The sequence below is a fragment of the Aythya ferina genome (genome assembly GCF_964211825.1).
Source record: "Aythya ferina genome assembly, chromosome: Z".
Taxonomy (NCBI): Eukaryota; Metazoa; Chordata; class Aves; order Anseriformes; family Anatidae; genus Aythya; species Aythya ferina.
Window position 1 is genome coordinate 17,663,683 of NC_140299.1, and position 17,944 is coordinate 17,681,626.

Here is a 17,944-nt window from a genome sequence, read left to right on the forward strand (position 1 = left end):
TGTTTCTTTGGCCACAATGGGGAACCCGTATTAGCTTTAAACTTCTACCACTCTGTGGCATTGAGGTCTGCACCTGAGTACACTCTAGGAGAAGAAACATACCCTTTTTTTCTGTGTTCACCTCTCTTCATGGTAGCTTTGTCACACAGCCCAAACTCACCTATTCTAGAAGACAGAGTATTACTAACCCCATCATTGTCATCCATGTCCCTTCTAATACTATACATTTAATATTTCCTTTTAAGACACTCCTATTCCAGAGGTAAAAGTCCTAATTTACTTAGCCTTTGGATTGAGGACTTTCCTCACCTTCCATCCTCTCTCTCAAGTTTTTCTAGTTCTAACATAACACTTTGAGGTGAATGAAACAAAATTGCACAGTGTTAAAAATGTGTGTTTTAATCAGGAGCATAGCAAAGTGCTGGCTTATACTCTACTAATTAGCTAAATAATTCCTGAGATGTTGTTTGAGGTTGTTTTTTTGTTTGTTTGCTTGGTTTTGACCTTTTTAAGCTCAATACCAAAATTGAATTATTACTAATGTCTAAACTACTGCTATTATTTCCTCACCACTATTTTTAGCATTTTCTTTTTGGTTTTTGATTGGGTTGGGTTGTTGTTGCTGTTGTTGGTGGTGGTGTTGGGTTTTTGTTTTTGCTTGCTTGTTTTTTGTTTTTGTTTGGTTTTGGTAGCTCATTTTTTTTCCTTCAGTGCCTTCTTTTAATATAACATTTTTTGTTACAGACATCATGTACCTGCCAAAAGTAACAACTGTTACTTGGTGGCCCTTCCCTCTAACATCTTAATACACATCAAAGCAGTGACCTGGAGCCATACACCTTGGCCTCACAGCCTGCAAATTGCATCATCTTCATGAGAGCCCCTCCCAGAAATAAGTGAACAAAAAACTCCTAGGTTGTGCACAGCACAGAAACTCTGAGTGTGCAGCCACCCCTCACAGATGACAAGATATGGAAATACCCAAATGTTTTTATGAGAAGGTTGCCATTAAGTTTTGATTATGTCATCATGTTGAAAATATATACTGACTGCAAAAATCTCACAATAAAACCTCACAAAAATCTCACAATAATATGCATTCACCATATTTTTAAATCAACTATTCGTGCAGCTTCTTTCTCTTGAAAATGCAAAAATTATAGTGAACTTTTTGTGGTGGAACTGATCAAGCTACTTGCTTCCAACAACACCTACCATGAAAAAAGAAAGGTCATTTGGCAATTGCCAACCAAACAGATACTTCTAAAGCGCAACTCATCCGTATTTGCATAGAACCAAGCCTGAAACTTTGCAAACCAGCTCAGGCAGACACAGTATTTTTGACAAGTGTTCTTGTGATTACTGATGAGCAAACACAACAGGGTGCTAAAAAGAACATCAGTAAACAGTGAAGACATGTAGAGCACAGAACGCTTATCAGGCCCCCTTTTAAATTCCAAAAATAATGAGTACTAAGCTATCTTGTCTCTGAATTTTTGTTTGTTTTTGTTGATGAAATAGATTAAGGAATGATTTTCTTATTCTTTCCTTCCTTCTTTCTTTCTCTAATTACATAAAGAGTATGTATAGTGTAGCTGAAAAAAAAAATCTAAATTGTGAAATACTGCACAGCACAGAAAATAGGTTTTCTGTAATACACAATATGTAGTTCAGGATTATATGATAGGATTATTAAAAAAAAAAATGCTTTGTAATCTATTTAAAACAAGTACTCATCTAAAGGTATATTGTTACAGAACTAAATAATTTATGCAGCATATATTCTCTTTTGACCTACTCTTCACAGATAAAGACAAAAATTAGTTAGGGAAGCAACACTCTGGGAGACAGCCTTTGTGTGTGTGAAACTATTTTTCAACATTGTGTCTGTATGAGGAAGAAAGTTTCGTATCCTGAGGGTGTATTTATAATTAGGATGATGTAACTGAATCAAAGACATTGTTCCTTAGGAAAATGAGGTGCCTTGGTCTTCAGAGGCTATTTTAAGGTGGGGCACAGCATGATTCTAGGTGTATTTGATTTAAGAAGTCATTCTTCCTATGCTCTGTTTTTTGTTTATTATTATTATTATTACTTTTCTTTGTGGTAGTATAGATTTCCCTCTTAATCCCAGAGCTGCACACATACTTACACACTCAGCACAGGCAAGGAGAAAAGAGCCCAGAACTGCTATCACACCTGGTACTGGAGCAGATGATTCTGTTTTAGGTAGCTGCTCCTTGAAGTGTATATTTGCAGGGCTGTTGAGACACCATAAAGAGGAAATCGAGGGACTGCACTGAGACATGTGAGTCATTGTCAGTAAACGATTGACTGAGTCCACAGAGGGAATGTTTCCTAGGTCAGAACTGACGAAGTCTTGGGAAGTGAGTCCATGTACTAGTTCATAGGTTAGGCTGAGTAACAAGACTTTGCGTCCTTAAAGAGTAAATATGTGCAAGAGACCAATATGAGTTATTCCGTGGCAGGTCCCTGCTGTACTTCCATCAAGGACATTAAATTCCCGATGAAGTTTTCTTAAACTATACATAGTTCCTAAAAAAAAGCGATGTCCAAATAAATACCTGTTGAACAATCCCCCATGTTAACAGGCTCCGTAAGTCAACAGGCTCTGAAGTTAACCTGTCAACTTACAATTGAGATTCACAGCATTAAAAAGACATAAGACAGTGAGAGAATACATGTATTTTTATAACACTCCTGAAATAAAAGCTATGGTCTATGTCACACCAAAATGACTGTGACCTAGACGATGAACAGGGGGAAGGAAACATTTCTATTTCAAGTTTCCAGACAAATTGCCTTTTTCACTCCACTGTGTTATTGACAGAAAGTTCAAATTCATTCATCAAAAATCATTGTTGCAAAAACAGAATGTATAAAAACAGGCAGTATAATATAGGCTGTACCACAATTTCTGATATATACCAGAACAGAGGGACTGAGAAAAGGAAGACTTCTCAAATACTTTGAATATACAGTACTCAAACAGCCTGAAAGCTGCACAGAATGGAGGTAAACCTGCACTTTGTGCTGATTTCTGATTTCTTTGTGAGCAGAATCCTCGCCTTCGTATTTTTACAGACTTTCACTCCCATTGTGTCCCTGGACATTGGCAGGGCAGCTAAGGCAGCATTTTGCATAGGCATCGTTGGGTCACTCGGGTGGCAAGGCTGCCTGTTGCACTCCTCACAGCTGAGGGCATATTCTGCAGGAATTTCATTTAAAGGAGAAGATGCCGGCTTAAAGCAATTGAGTACAAAGTGCAAAACTCGGTGAAGACAACTGCCTCAGCAGCCAACAACTTCACCACGGCTTGCAGCACTTTCAGCTGGCTCCCAAAGTGGGAAAGAGGACCCGTCCCCCGCCTGCGGAGGATTGGCTCAGGGTACCCGGGGCTGCCTCCAACCCGGCGCAGCCAGGAGGAGCGGGCACACACCGGGTACAACCGCCCCCTCGGGAGCGGCACCGGGGGCGGACCGCAGCGCACGGTCTCCGCGGGGCGCAGGGGGCGGGCGGGACGAGGAGGAGGAGGAGGAAGAGAAGGAAGAGGAGGGGTATTTCGGGGCGGCGAGGAGCAGGTGGTGCTCAGTGCTGCGCTGGGAAGCGGCCAGCTCGGAAGCGGCACCGGCCCGGCTAAGGCGCGCAGCACCGCTCAGCACCGCACCATGGGCTCCGCGGCACTGCCGCCGCTGCTTCTGGCTCTGGGTAGGTCTCAGCGCCGGGCTGCGCGCCCGCGGAGCGGGACGAGGGGAGCGCGGAGCCCCTGCGCTGTTGCTCCTCACCGCGGCGCATTGCTGCGCGCATTTCTGAGTGCGATGCTCCGGGGCAGATACAGCCCGTGCTCTCCGGGCAGGTTGGGTCAATTCCTGCCGGGTTGGCACCGGGTTGGGATTTCAGAAAAATGGTGGTGGTGGTGCTACGGAGAGGGTGCAGTTTGCTGCGCGGGTTTGCGGTTGTAAGGGAGTTGTGCCCTTTTGGGCAGGTGATACTCCTTCTTGTGAACGCTGCTCCTAATTTGCAAAAATCATCTACGTCTAATCCCACCCTGCTGGGCAGATGTCTCTCCTTGGAAAAGGACAGAGAAACTTGAACCATCTCCTCCTCTCTTGGCTGACTAAATTACCATTACATATATTTTCCTGGGAACTATAAGCCATTATATTCATTTGCCATAAGCAAATTCCCAACCACGTTCAGAGTTTGTAATATTACTGTATGCTCTCTCAAACCCTTAATTAGCAAGTCACTGAGGAAGAGGCAGAAAAATGAGTTTTAACCGATGAGCTGTTCCAACTTGCTCTTTCAGTAACTATAGCAAACACTACAGTGGAATGTGCGGCTGCAGGGTATGAAATCAAATGAAATGATATTAACCTGTGATGAGATATACAGTATAAAAACAACTTGGTAGTTTTCTTTAAAATTCTTAAAAGCATCAGGGGGCAAAACATCCAGTCTGCACTTTTGTCTCCGTCCATCCTTTATGTTCCTGGTTATGGTCACTGCACACCAGGAGCAATAACAGGCGCTGTCAGTCCCAGGCTAAAAGTCCTAGGACTGCAAAAGTTTGTCAAGCAGTGCTGAAAGCAGAAGATAAGGACTGGTTGTGAAACCAGGATTCCCCTGGCAATGAGACTGACAGGAATGGGATAGGTCTACTTTGTTCAGGCACTATCAATGATTCATCTTCATTTATACAGTTGAAAGCTGACATACTTTTGATTTCAGATCTTTCGTGACATTTGATGTTAATAGATGTAATTGCTGGGTTAATACTCACATTAAAGCCTTTTTTGATCTTACAGAACTACGAGGAAAGTAAGGAAAAAGTAAGTTTCAGTAATGGAGTGTTTTCTTTGAGTGGTTTTGTCCTGCGATGATTGAATTCTGATGAACTCTTTAACTTTCAAAGGCAGTAGTCTTAAATTTAACGGGGCTACCTTAGGCCATTCAGCAAGAAAATACCCCAAGTATGTTTTAAACTTGATTTTGTGTAATATATTAATTTCTGAATTATCAGCTATATTAAATGGACCACATAACTGTATTGCTTTGTTCTATCTTCAAACTCTACTAAAAGTAACGCAACAGTTGATAAAGGTGTGGGTTATTTGTTTCTTTGTTGGTTTTGTTTTGTGTGTATTTTTATGGTTGGAAAGTCATTAAGACTTTTTTATAAAGTCTTATAGACTTTATATATATAGTTGTACAGCAAAGAAGAACTTTCTTCTTTGAAAGAACTTTCTTCTTTGCTACAAGAAGAAAGAAATAGAAAATGTAATAGAACTACCATTTTGGTATTATAAACTTGTTACCAATCTTTTATTTGTTGACCAAACATTATACAGTCTGTAGCAGTAGATTCTGTTATGAGGAGAAGCACAGAAGTAGATGAATTTAAGAGGAGTAACTTCATAGTGCAACCTATACCTGATGCTTTCTGTTGCAATACACTGGTTTTAGCTGCTTATAGCTTCACCACACGTAATTCTTTAAATCTGTATTTTCAACGTCCGGTTTCTTCCTTTAGGCTGTTCTTTAAAAATTGGAGCCAAAATAGCCTAGTTGTTCCTGAGGGTGAGGCCGGTGGAAAATAAAGTGCCTTTCCTGGGCTCAGTATTGGTAGCATTTACTTTGGAAAGCTCTAGTGCCCTCATACTTCAGAGCAGATATTTGAAATTTGTCAGGAGGGTGTTATTTGCATCGTCTTGAAACCGTACCCAAAGTTGGCCAAGAAACAAACCTTTGGAAAACTTCATTCCTCTGGAAATAAATTGATTTTTATCCGCATGGTTTTAACATAAATTCTGTCCATCCTTGATGTGGAGCTCAGTCAGGCTTTATTTGCAATTATAGTTGCAATGGGCTGCATGAGGTCTAGGTCTATATCTGCAAACATGGAAACTGTCTCCCTCGTGTTCTTGTATTATTTGGTATTTTTACAGCAATCTCTTCTTTCCAGTTTGAATCTGGATGCTTCAGGAGATACAACTTTGGCATGTTCTTAAAATCTCCGCTCTGTCAAGCTTATATCGCTCACACTATTCCACTCTAAACTAAAAAATCCCAGGTAAATAACAGTTATGCCTTTTGGACCATGTGTACCACATGGGGACCACAAGCTCTTAAGCTGTTAGGCCCAGACAGCCTGGAGAAAGAAAGCAGTCCTATGTGAAATGGGGAAGGGGTCGTTCTCTGAAACTTCATATAGAATCTGGAATTTCCAATTGTAATCTCTTGGGTTTTGTTCAGTATGTATCTGATCCTTGCTGATGAAAAGCATCACATGGTTCCAGGAAGCAGCAGTGTCCCTCAGACTTCCTGGCAATGGGCTGAGATCTGTATGGTGAGAGAGGGGAAGACCCCACTAACAGTCTTTTTCTTCTGATCAGTTTTGTTTAGTTCCAGAGAACTGGCAACTATTAATATGAATGCTATGATAAAACAACAGAGACAAAAATGTAACAGTTAGGAAGTACAAGAAGTAAGTTAGAAACCTGGATTTGTCCCCTTTGCACATCCAGCACATCACACAGTGCTTTGAACTCAGGTCCATATCCTTCCTCCTCACTGATGTGGCTGTCTGTGAACAGGTGAATGTAGTCCCTAAGAATGTGAAGAAAAGTAGGATGAAGAGAAAATAAAAGATATATGTATGTATGCATACATACATTGTTCCTTGCAGAATCTTTGGATTCAAATCCAAAAATCTTTGGATTTTTATCTGTTTCTTTTCTCTCTTTTTTTTTTTTTTTTTTTTTTTTTTTTCTTTTGGACACAAAGCCAGTGCAATTTCAGGCGAGTCATTTAAATCAAATCTTTGACACGTGGTTGGAGCTTTTGTGCTACTCTCTTTCTTTTTGCTCAGCCAGGGGTTCTCAAAACTGTAGCTGCATTTTCACAATCTGGTTAAGCTGACCTGAATGTGGGGCTGGTGCTGCAAGGACATTTCATCGTCTCCTGATTGCATGTTCCCACCAGTTTCCCCTTGGTGCTATTGGAACATGGTCCGGGGAACAGGTCAGGGACCCGTCTGCCTGAATAATTTTTTCCTTTTTTTGGGCCAGGTCAGTTTTGGAGATCAGCTAACCTGATCCTGTTCATTTGAGCAGTTTAAGTGTTAGCACTGGCATAAGGGACTGTCAGAACTTGTAGCCAGAGGTAGGAGGGAAGCTGGAAAAGTTTCTTGCACTGGTAGCCAACACTTCCACTGGCTTGAGCTGCTTGTGAAAGTGCATCTTGACATGCAAGGCTGCTGTGTATTCACAGCTGTGAATGAAGTCAATGGAAATTGTATTTTGAATGTGCTATGTATTCTGAAAAAACAAGGTTTTAGCTGTATCATTAGATATCCAAAAGTGGTGAGTACTTTTGTCCTCAATCTTTTTAAAGGGGATCTCTTCACATGAGTGTTCAAAAATAAATTCACAGTCATATGCAAATACTTAGATGTTTATGGTCAAAATATGTAGGGATGAACACACAAGGAAGCTGCTAATTCAGCGGTTTAAGTTAGCAAACGTAAAAAGTAGAAGACCATGTGCTGACCGGAAAGGAGGAAACTCTTAACTGAATAGCAGTTAGAAGTAAAAATGTAGTGTGTAATGATAACACACACAACCCACCACATTAATTTAAAGCTGTACAGCTGCAATTAATTTTTGCCTTTCTCCCTTTTTGTGATCATCTTTTGTCATCTTGCTGTTTTAGTATCCTACTTATGAGTAATCTTTTTGTTTAAAATCATTCTAAAATCTGAAGACTGTTCAAAAGCCAGACCCAAATGTGAGCTTTTCTGAAACTAAAATTATCTCTAGTTTTTCCTACTTTCAGAGAGCTTGTCAGGTAGCAGGAGTGTTGTTATATATTATTCTTGGAGTTTTGCCTTTCACAGCATTGCACATTGAAGCAAGGCATCATTCATACTGTGTTACAGGACTTGTATTTTGTACAAACTACATTTATTTTAGAAACTACACAGTGTATTACTGTCACACTCCTAAACACATTAACTGCTAATGTTTATTTGTGCATAATTTGGGCAAAGCAAACATGAGATCTTACTAACAAGTTTTAACTATGTGCTATCTGATTCTGGAACAATTTTTGAATTCTCCTATGCTTTTTATTATTATTATTTACTCAGTTGCACAGAATTTTCATTTAGGAAGTCAAAGTAAAAGGATGGGTACTTTTTGATTTCATTGTGTTTCTTAGTCACTATATAAACGTTATTCATTGTGGTCTTTCTTCACTGTTGTTAATTTTGAATGAATAAAAGTAGTTTCTGCATGTACTTTGTGTAATGTATTTTCATGAGGGCCAATAATTGGAACTCCCATTACAATGTCTTAATCTCCAAATGGGTGAATGTGAATAAAACACTGTCCTTTACGGGTAATGCAGGTAAAAGGGAGTTTATCCATCTTCAGACCAGTCATTTTCTCCAGCAGAAATCTTGGCCAGTCTCTTGTCACTGTTGTTATTTTCATTTCAAGGTTTCCTTTGTTAGGCTCTGTGCAGGCTGGTTCCCATTTCCATGGTTACCATGCTGAAATGCAGACAGGACACAGGCTGGCTTCTCATCAGAGTAGCCATGCACTTGCATACCAACACATGCTATCTGCTTGTTTTAGGACATTTCCAGTAGCAATGTTCATGTTTAGGACTTCTTCTTCACAAAGTGATCCCTGGCCCTGTGATAAAGAGCTGTGTTAGGATTTCAAAACCTTGCAAAGCAAGAGAAACTGGGTTGATAAGCTATTCTGTGTATGTGTAAATAAATTGGCTGTACTGTTCCCATTCAAATTAGTCAAGGACATCAGAGAACAGTCTCAGCCTTAGTTTTCATTTCTGTTAAAACGGGTAACAGATCAAGATTTTTATTTATAACACATTTAAGTGAAATACTGATATGTATCTGTACTAAAGGGGCATGAACATCCCCCTCTTTCATGGCACCGATAAAAGGACAATAAAAATAATTGAATGGGAATATGCTGGATAAATGATAATTTCTGTCTATGTTAACTGAGTGTGAGTATATATCTCTGTAAAACAATATGAGATAATGTTCTTTCTGCTCATGATGCACTCATTTTTCAGATGTGGAGGATACTAAAAGCATCTAGTGGAGTCAGTATAAGCTGTGTGAACATTTACATCACTTCCAAATCAGGCTGGTATTTCTGAATTAGCAAATGTATTCAATAATCTGAGTGCCAGCAATTGTTACTTTGAATTAGTCCTCTGAGCATCTTAAAATACTATTCAGGGACTAAGTCAGTTTTATTTTCTCCTGGAGATGCATATTCTTCAAAAATCTAGTAAGACTTGCACACTGATCAGGACTTAAAAGAGGAACTATACAGGCAAAGAAGTAAGATAAACACAGGCTCTTTGCTGTATGAGCAAAGACATCTTGTGTTTAACTGAATGGCATGTTCATGGTTGAATGTCACACGTGATGAATGTCACAGATTCTTTTGTCCCTTTCAAATCACTGGTAGACAGGGTGAAGGGCTTGCAAGTTATGAACAGCTCTGGTGGAACTCTCGTGACGTATTGCTGATTTACTTTGCACTTTTAATCCTGCTTCCAAGTTTGTCATTCTTCCTTTAGTTCATACAGGATATTTTTTTAAAATCATATATATCACCTTGGCTAATATGATTAGTTATTTCTTAAGAACAGAGGAAAATTACTGTTAACAACAAACTTCTGGAAGAGAGAATATTGCACATTGAAGGGGTCATTCTTAAATGAGATCTACCTAAGGAAATAATGGAGTTATAATGGAGAATAATGAAGGATGGGGCTGGTGGTAGGGAAGGTTTGATTTTAGGTTTTTACCTTTTATCTGTCTATCTCATATATCCTTGTACAGGAAAGCAGGCAGCAGTGGATGCTATGTTAAGGCTGCAGCACAAAACTGTATGAAATCAGTAGAGGTAAAACTACAGATGCGTAGGCCACCTGACTCTCTGATTACCCAGTTAAGTATTAACTCAACCATCTGCAAGATCACTTACTTCACTGAGGAATAATCAACCTGTGCTTGCTTTATGGGAATTTAGTGCAGCAATGTTGCCACCTTTTGGGGTGTGAAGGTGCCATGCTCTATATTGCCTGCAGTAAGGCAGCTGCCTGGAGGTAAACCATAGGGATTAGAAAATGGCATGTCAACTTTTTCCACATACGTAGCAGTCAATTCTAGTTTCCCAGTTGTTGTGACTTGTTGTGGTAGACCATAGATAGTGCATGTCTCCCTCTGACTGTGAAAGTGCATTGAGTAAGAAAGAAAGTGCATAATTGCTAAAACAGCAAGTCGGTAAGTTATAGAACTTTAAGTCTAAATCTACACTTGGCTACTCCTGTTCTCTTAGTGAGGTAAATGTATACATGAAATGTGTAAGTCAGGGTAGCCTGTGCTAAGACATAGTGTCCTGATTTCTTAATAGTAATATGCTATGATTCACTAAGGAAGGTAAAACATAAGAAGAATGTGCTTCGTATTGGCCTGTCTGAATTGGGATGTCTTGTTCCTGGTCACCTAGTGCATCTTAGACAATTAAGAAATATCCATAGAATGACAGAATCATTAAGTTTGCAAAAGACCTCCAAGATCATCTGGTCCAACCATCCCCCTACTACCAATATTACCCACTAAACCATGTCCCTAAGCACTGCGTCCAAACTTGCCTTAAACATCCTCAGGGACGGTGACTCCGCCACCTCCCTGGGCAAGCTGTCCCAGTGTCTAACTACTCTTTCCTAATTTCCAACCTAAAATTATTTTCCAACCTGAAAATGTTTTGCTGCAGGATGTGAGACAAGAACGCTGGAAAATGTTGCCATGCATATATCTTTATTTGCACTTTCTCTTTCAAAATGAGGAGAACAATAATGATTAAGTAAAGAAACACACAACATTTTCATTAATAGCTTATTATTATATTACGGTATTCATCTATTATATTGTCATAGCTGTATATGTTAGTGTGTATATGTAAGACAGTCCATGTAGTGCTTTAATAAAGAACTAGATAGCATTTTAATCTTATTATACCATACTTTCTGTGTGGTATAAAACTGTGCTAACACTATGTGCACTACTTCTGATGTATATAGAACCAATTAATTAAATGCAGATTTAGGTGAAATTTCTCAAATGAGAGTTTAGCTGACCTTTCTTAAGTGGAAAAAAAATTATCTGGCCTTACCCTTCATTTAACTATGCCCACCAACTAATGTTCACATTCAGATATGCTTGCAATATATACAGATCAAACTTAGAACAACAGAAATTACTGATAGTGAAGTAACTCCCTTATTAAGATGGGCAAAACAATAAACAAAGGAAAAAAAAAAAAAGCAGTACTCCTTGGATGGTAGTCAGTCCTTTAGTAGTTCTCTTAATTAGTAGTTATGATATTTGTTTTATTCTAGTCAAATTTGCTTTCATTTCACCATGTCTATGTGTTCCCCGTTTTTGTTATTGTTTGTTTTCTTTTCCAAACTGCCCAGAACCAGTTCAGCGTATTGAACAAATAAGGTAAAGAAAATACTTCAGGAGTCTCTGGAGTTGTCTTTCACAGAAGTTGATTACAGATACAATAGACTCTCCTTCTCTGAAGACAAAAAGCAACTGTTCAGCTTTTGTGGAAACAAACGTTATCTCTAGGAAACTCTTCTTAAATGTACATGTGCCCTGCTGTCTGTGCCCAGATTGTACAATGGCTGCATTTTTCATAAAAGAGAATTTCTTTCTGAACTCTGATCGGAGATGGCATCACCCACCTGACCACAAGTGTCTAGATACACTGCAATCCTGTGTATGGTCTGGAGGGTAGGGCAGTGCACAATTCTGCCCCACAGCAGGATTCTGCCCCACAGCACCCAAAGACCGGCACCCCTGCCCCAGCTGGCATGAGTCAGAATGACTGAGTTAGAAAAGACTTTAAGGCACTTTTAAAGTGCATGAGAAATATTTTCACATGAATAGGAAGGCTCTGGAAGTCAAGCAGTAGACTGAGAGGGTATTTGAATTTTGTCTTCCTCAGACACCTGCTTTAGGTGTCTCCTTCCCTTGAGGTATAGGCTGGGGACAGTTTTGGGGAAGGAGGCATCTAGTTGAGCCTTTTTCAAGAAGTTGCTACCTGAGAAGTAATGATAATAATCACTTGGGACTTAGCTCTCCATTGAGGTGTGTTCCAATGTGGATTCACCTCTCTCACTTTTCCAGAATCATCTTCACTACCAGGCAGTAAAGCAGTCAAAGTGAAGTACTCTCAACCTCTGCTGCTGAAACTGGTCTCTGCTCATCCCAGCACATGTCTGCGGGCAGACAAGCAAAGGCACATCTTGCCTGTGGCCTTTTGGCTGGTGTACTAAGCTGGGAGAAGAGTTCTGAGCTGGTCATTTTGGACTGCTGGTGTAATTTACATTTGGAAAATAGACAGTGCCTTAAAAGAACTTACTTAAATGTTTAGTTTAATTATTTACTTATTTAGAGCAGAAGTTATTCAATCCAGGAGTCATCCATCACCACTGGCCATGATAGCAGAGTGTGTCTCAGGTAGAATAATTTTGCTGTTTGGGGTGCTTCTGCACCATTATGATATTCTAAGTATGCATATGCCTTTTTTTTTTAACACTACAAAACCTAGGAGACAGGTGATTTTACATTCAGTCTGGGTTAGGCAGCTGCTGAAGTCTGGGCATCCTTGAATTGTTTTCCTGATTTTACTGAGTCCACATTCTGCCTGGTGCCAGCTGATGATTTCAATGTGCATTAAGGATGAATTTCAGGTGAGTGGCTGTGACCACCCACCTACCATTCAGTCTGCTGGGCCATGAGCTACCCTTCCAACCAGTGGAGACAAATAGTCATTAAGTCTGCTATAGGAAAACAAAAGTTATGATAATACAATAGTTGGAAGAGCTATAATTATATATCCTGTGGAGCTTTGGGGGTTTTCTTGTTGCAGGAAGCTAATGTAGTGAAGTTGTTACAGCTGATGCAGTTCTTGTATACAGCTCAGACAGCTGAGCTCCTGGCTAGTTCTTGAGAAGCTGAAATGGATGGTCAGGGTAGTAAATGTGGTGTCCTAATGTGATCGTGATGGTAGAGTTGCTCTCAAGTCACTTCAGTCGTCATGCTGCAGACTGTGACTCTGGATCTGTCATAAGATACATCCCTCACACTTTTTCTAATTTAGCCTTTCCAGGTGCTATAATATGAAATGATTTAATGTTCTTACAGGATACACACACTGAAATTCTCATATAGTCTAGAATATGCTATGCATAGGAAAATATAGATCCCTTTGATTGTTTTTGGTGTTCTTGGTATCTATGTACAAATGTGCATGTTCATCTGTGTACAGTCTTTCATAAAAGCCAAAAAGAGGAAATGCAGAAAATAGGATACAGAGATAGCAGTTATATTGGTTTCTGTGTGATGACATGCATTTCCTCTTTTACAGTCCTAATGTAGCTCATGCTGCTCTGACTATATTTGGAAATATTGACGGTTTATAAAAAGGGTCAACAACCGATAATGTGAGCATGATGGAAGAGAAGTTGCTGGAGTGGAATTCCACATGAAAAGTCAGTTTTTATCGTAGGGAAACATACGAAACTCATACGAAACTTCTTTTCATGATCCTTAGTTACGAAGCCAGTAACTTAACTGCATATGTAGCATATATGTGTGCACAGCTTATTAGCCATGCGTACTTTTAATCTCTTTGTGGTATTATTGAGCACAAATTGCGGGAGTCTAAGAGCTAAGACAAAATAATCCTGAGTTGTACTGAGATCAAGGAAGAAAAGAAAAAAACTGCAAGTCAGTTTGTAAAGATGCAATTCCTGTCAGCTTTCTGTAAAAGAAAAGTTATTTCCACTGGATTTAAAGATGGAAACATGCCAGGATAATAAGTCTGCGTAGGTCCAAATACTTGCTGTCTTTATTAAAAACATATAGGAAGTTGTCAGTCCAGCAGGAGTTTCTCTTGAATGTGACTTTGTAATCAGAACATGATTGTGGAATCAGTCCTTGTATATACAGTAGGTTGTTGAGATTTCTTAACTCCAGATGAAGAGCAGCGTGTTCTGCTTTGGGAATGGAGGAGACAGCAACGTGTAGGCAAAAAAAGGTGCTACCAAGGTAGAATTTTCAACAGTAACTAATGCAGTGGTGGCTAAATTTATATAGATCTTGTACTATGTAAGAATGCCAAAGCAGCAAAACAGACAGCGACTAGCAGCATTGTCCCAGGTTCTTCTACTTTTCATTCACAATTTGTTGTATTATCTTGTTTGCTTTCATAGCAGGTTATTGGTAACTCTTCAATGCGGATTCTCATAAACAGTAGTAATTCAAGGGCAGTGACTCAGACTTACACACACTCAGAAGTTTTCAGGCTCAGAGCTGACCTACTTCCATGAAGACACAGTTGGACAACTAAGCCAAAAAGACTTTATAGAGGGAGTGAGAGAAAGGAAAAGGGAGGATGATTTATTACTAAATGAGGCATTGGCCATTATTTTTTTCTTTCTTTTTTTTATTTTTTTTCTTCTAATTTATTTCTACACTAACCTGTGTAATCTTGGTTAATTATTAAATAGTTTGATATATTGTAGCTGATGGGAAGAAAACTTCAGTCTCGAGATAAAAGAAAATAAAACAAACAGATGAAAGAATAAAGTAATAAAGACTTACCTTTTTAAGACTTCTGTAAACATGATGACATATAACAAAGTAATAAAAGTGAGGATTATTAGATATTCTGATTTCTAGTACAAAAGATCCAGTGTTGTGCCATTCACATACTTTTATTCTGGTTTCCTCTTGAAGGTTTACATTTTGTTTATTTATTTATTATTTATTTATTTAGAGGGGTTTTTCACCATAAGGAATGTTCATTTTAAAATAAAACAGGTTAACTGTGATGATAAAAGCAGTGTTTTAGTACATGAGCTGAAAATTTCTAAGCGTTATTGTGAGTATACACTGATAAGGTTTTGCATATTGGAGAAAAAACACAAGCAATAGAGACGTATACAGCAAAAATCTAATAAGAAATGATTGTTTTACGTATCCTGACTTCTGCAGGTGAAGGTTAGTAAGCCTTTCCAGGTTAAATTATATGTTGTTCTCTATTTTATCTGCTATATGTAGTTGGATTCTAATGTATGAGTATACTTGCAATACACAAAATTGTGATTCATATTTACATTCATGTACAGAAAATCCCAAAACAGTGCAACCAATACAAAATTATTTATTTTATGTTAAAAAGAATTTGGTTTGATGTCATTACCTGTGCATGTGCACAATGCACATAGCAGTGGAGAAAAGCAGATCACACTGAAGACTAACATGTCGGCAAAAGAAAGAAGTGGGTTTTGGCCAGATTTGCACCTCAAACAAGCTCATTGCAGTGAAAATTACTTGGTGGCTTCTGAAGGCACAATGAAGAATTATTGAGAATTATTGTTCTCATAACATAGGTTTTGAATAGTAAGGGAATAGCTTTACTCTTATACTAAAAAAGCTTTTACACTTTTTTTTTCCTTAAATAAAATAACACTGAATATATTTAATAATGAAGCAAATACTACTTGACTGCCTTCTTTCATAACTTTATTACTCTCTTCCTGCCTTCATTCCACCTTTCTGGCCAGTATTTAGAGGACAGTAGGTGATTCACAGTGTGAGTGCCTGTAGATGCCTGTATTTCCCTGCTAACTCTAGAACCTGTTAGCAGAGGAATGAAAACAATAAACAGATGAGCATTGGGGTGAGACAAAAGTGGCTTTACAAGTTACCTAACAAATAAGGAGATTTAATGTGAGCTTGCACAACTGCAAAAAGCCCATCCCAAAGAGAGCACCTAGAATTGCTTCAGAGGTAGAGGAAGTTGGAACTAGAGTGTGCAATTCAGTGTGATGACGCCAGAGGAGACCAAGAGTTAAGTTCTCTCTTCCCTTCCACTACTTTCTTTTTCTCTGTCCCCACTGGGGGCTAGCAGGTTCCAGGGCATTGCTGATGTATATTATTTAGAGGAAGAAATCCTTAGGACTAAAGGGAAAATTTTCTTTGTAGGATCCTTTTTTGTGTAGCAACTCTTTTGGAGCAGATTAAAATGAAATGCAACTTAAAGTATCTACTATTTCAGGAAGACAGCTTTAAAAAAAAAATGCTAGACCAAACATACGAAGATGTAGGCTATACACATCTGACTGGCTGCTAATGTATGAAACTGCTTCAGGAAGCAGACAATAATCCATTGGGTTTTTTTGATCCAAAGCAATTAATGGACTAAAAAACTATACAAGGATGTTTGAAATGCTGTCATGCTAGGTCATGGCCTTTGTCTTCCTCAGTGACTACAGGCTTAGTCCTTCCCAATCCATTACTGTATTTTTATTGTTATTATTCCCTTGTATTTGGATGTTTTCCTAAATGAGTTATCACTTTTTTTTTTTTTTTAAACTTGGCAGTTGTTTCTGTTCAGTTACAAACCTGGCAGAGGTGCGTTGTTGATGTTGGGTGTGTGTTTACTGGGTTCTGCTGCCCTGTTTTGGGAGAGTTTCTGAAGCTGTGGTGCTGCACAGTGGGCAGCAACTGTGGTCATGTTTCAAGGCAGAGTGGAGCTTTGCATAGGGGCTGTTTCTGTTTCCTCACATGACACATTAGTGGAGTGAGGGCTCATTTACAAAGACAAATGGTAGCTGTAGTTGGATTATGTAATGAAATTATTCTGTTTTATAGCTAATAGCTTTTTGAAGAATAAAATACCATATCATTGAGGAAAAATATGAAGGTTCCTTCATTGCAATATTTTCTACTTGCAAGGTTAATACTAGATAAATTCATAACTAATGCTTAAGATGAAATGGATCTTTATAGTAGATCTTTATAGTGGATCTTTATAGTAGATCAAATTCCACTGACTCTTCCTTTTCTTTGTATGGCAGTTGCTAGACCTATTTAGTTCAAACTATGGCAACAGTATATGCCTCTATTTGACTGTATATCTTAATCAGAGCTGAGATTTGTTTGGGCATAACTAGGTCAATATGATTATGAAATTCTGCCATATATTGCTACTATTTCAGACTGCAGCATTACTTTTTCAGTGTAGCATCAGCTGACTGGAAATTCAGTGTTAGTGTTTAGACTTAAAAGACAATGAAGGATTTATTGGAACACTTACTATGATAAAAAATGCAGACCAATAATATTCTTAGTATATTTTATTAATCATTTATAAACTTTTTTTGCCAAAATAAATTATCCAACACAGAGAATTGGATGAGGAAAAAAAAATGAAACAATTAATTAAACAACTTTATTTTTCTTATACTGCTTAATCTGACTAAGAGGTTGCAGTCATTCTATTGTTATAATCACAGCATTAAATGATTATCTGTTGATGAGTCAATAGATATTTTCTGCTTGCTCACTTTAAGATCTGAATTTTGCTTACAAAATCAAAACAATTACAAACTGGGTGTACCTTATATAAGCCATTACTTCAAAAAACTTGCTCCAACTTGTCTTTTCTTTGATGCTGTTGAAGTACATCATTAGACGTCATTTTTAGTTACAGAAGAATTCACACATGTTCAGGCTTAAAGGTGGAGAGTCAGGACATGCATTATTTTTCTTTCTCCCAGGAGCAAGAAAACAGTGGTGCAGAAGTATAAAAGCAGCTGTACTTCTATGCTGCAGTTCTTACTGCAAAAGATGGAATGCAGTTGCTGAAATGTGGGAATTCCCAGGAAAAAAAAAAAAAAAAGAAAAAGAAAAAGTGAAGTGATACGGCAGTTTTATTGGAAGTCTTATAGTTCTTTTTATACCATTCAGGTATTTTTAATAACTTCTGTTTTTTTCTGAAGCTTTATGTTG

At 38.5% G+C, this 17,944-nt stretch overlaps 1 protein-coding gene across 2 annotated transcripts in view; it reads left to right on the plus strand.

The window, feature by feature from the left end:
- Positions 1-3,591: 3,591 nt before the first annotated feature.
- ITGA2 (integrin subunit alpha 2) overlaps positions 3,592-17,944 on the plus strand; it is a 70,697-nt gene continuing 56,344 nt past the window's right edge. For both annotated transcript variants that reach the window (XM_084503802.1, XM_084503803.1), the window contains exon 1: positions 3,592-3,729. In XM_084503802.1, the coding sequence (XP_084359928.1) occupies positions 3,690-3,729 (40 nt within the window). In that variant the 5' untranslated portion in view covers positions 3,592-3,689. The remainder of the gene's footprint in view (positions 3,730-17,944) is intronic.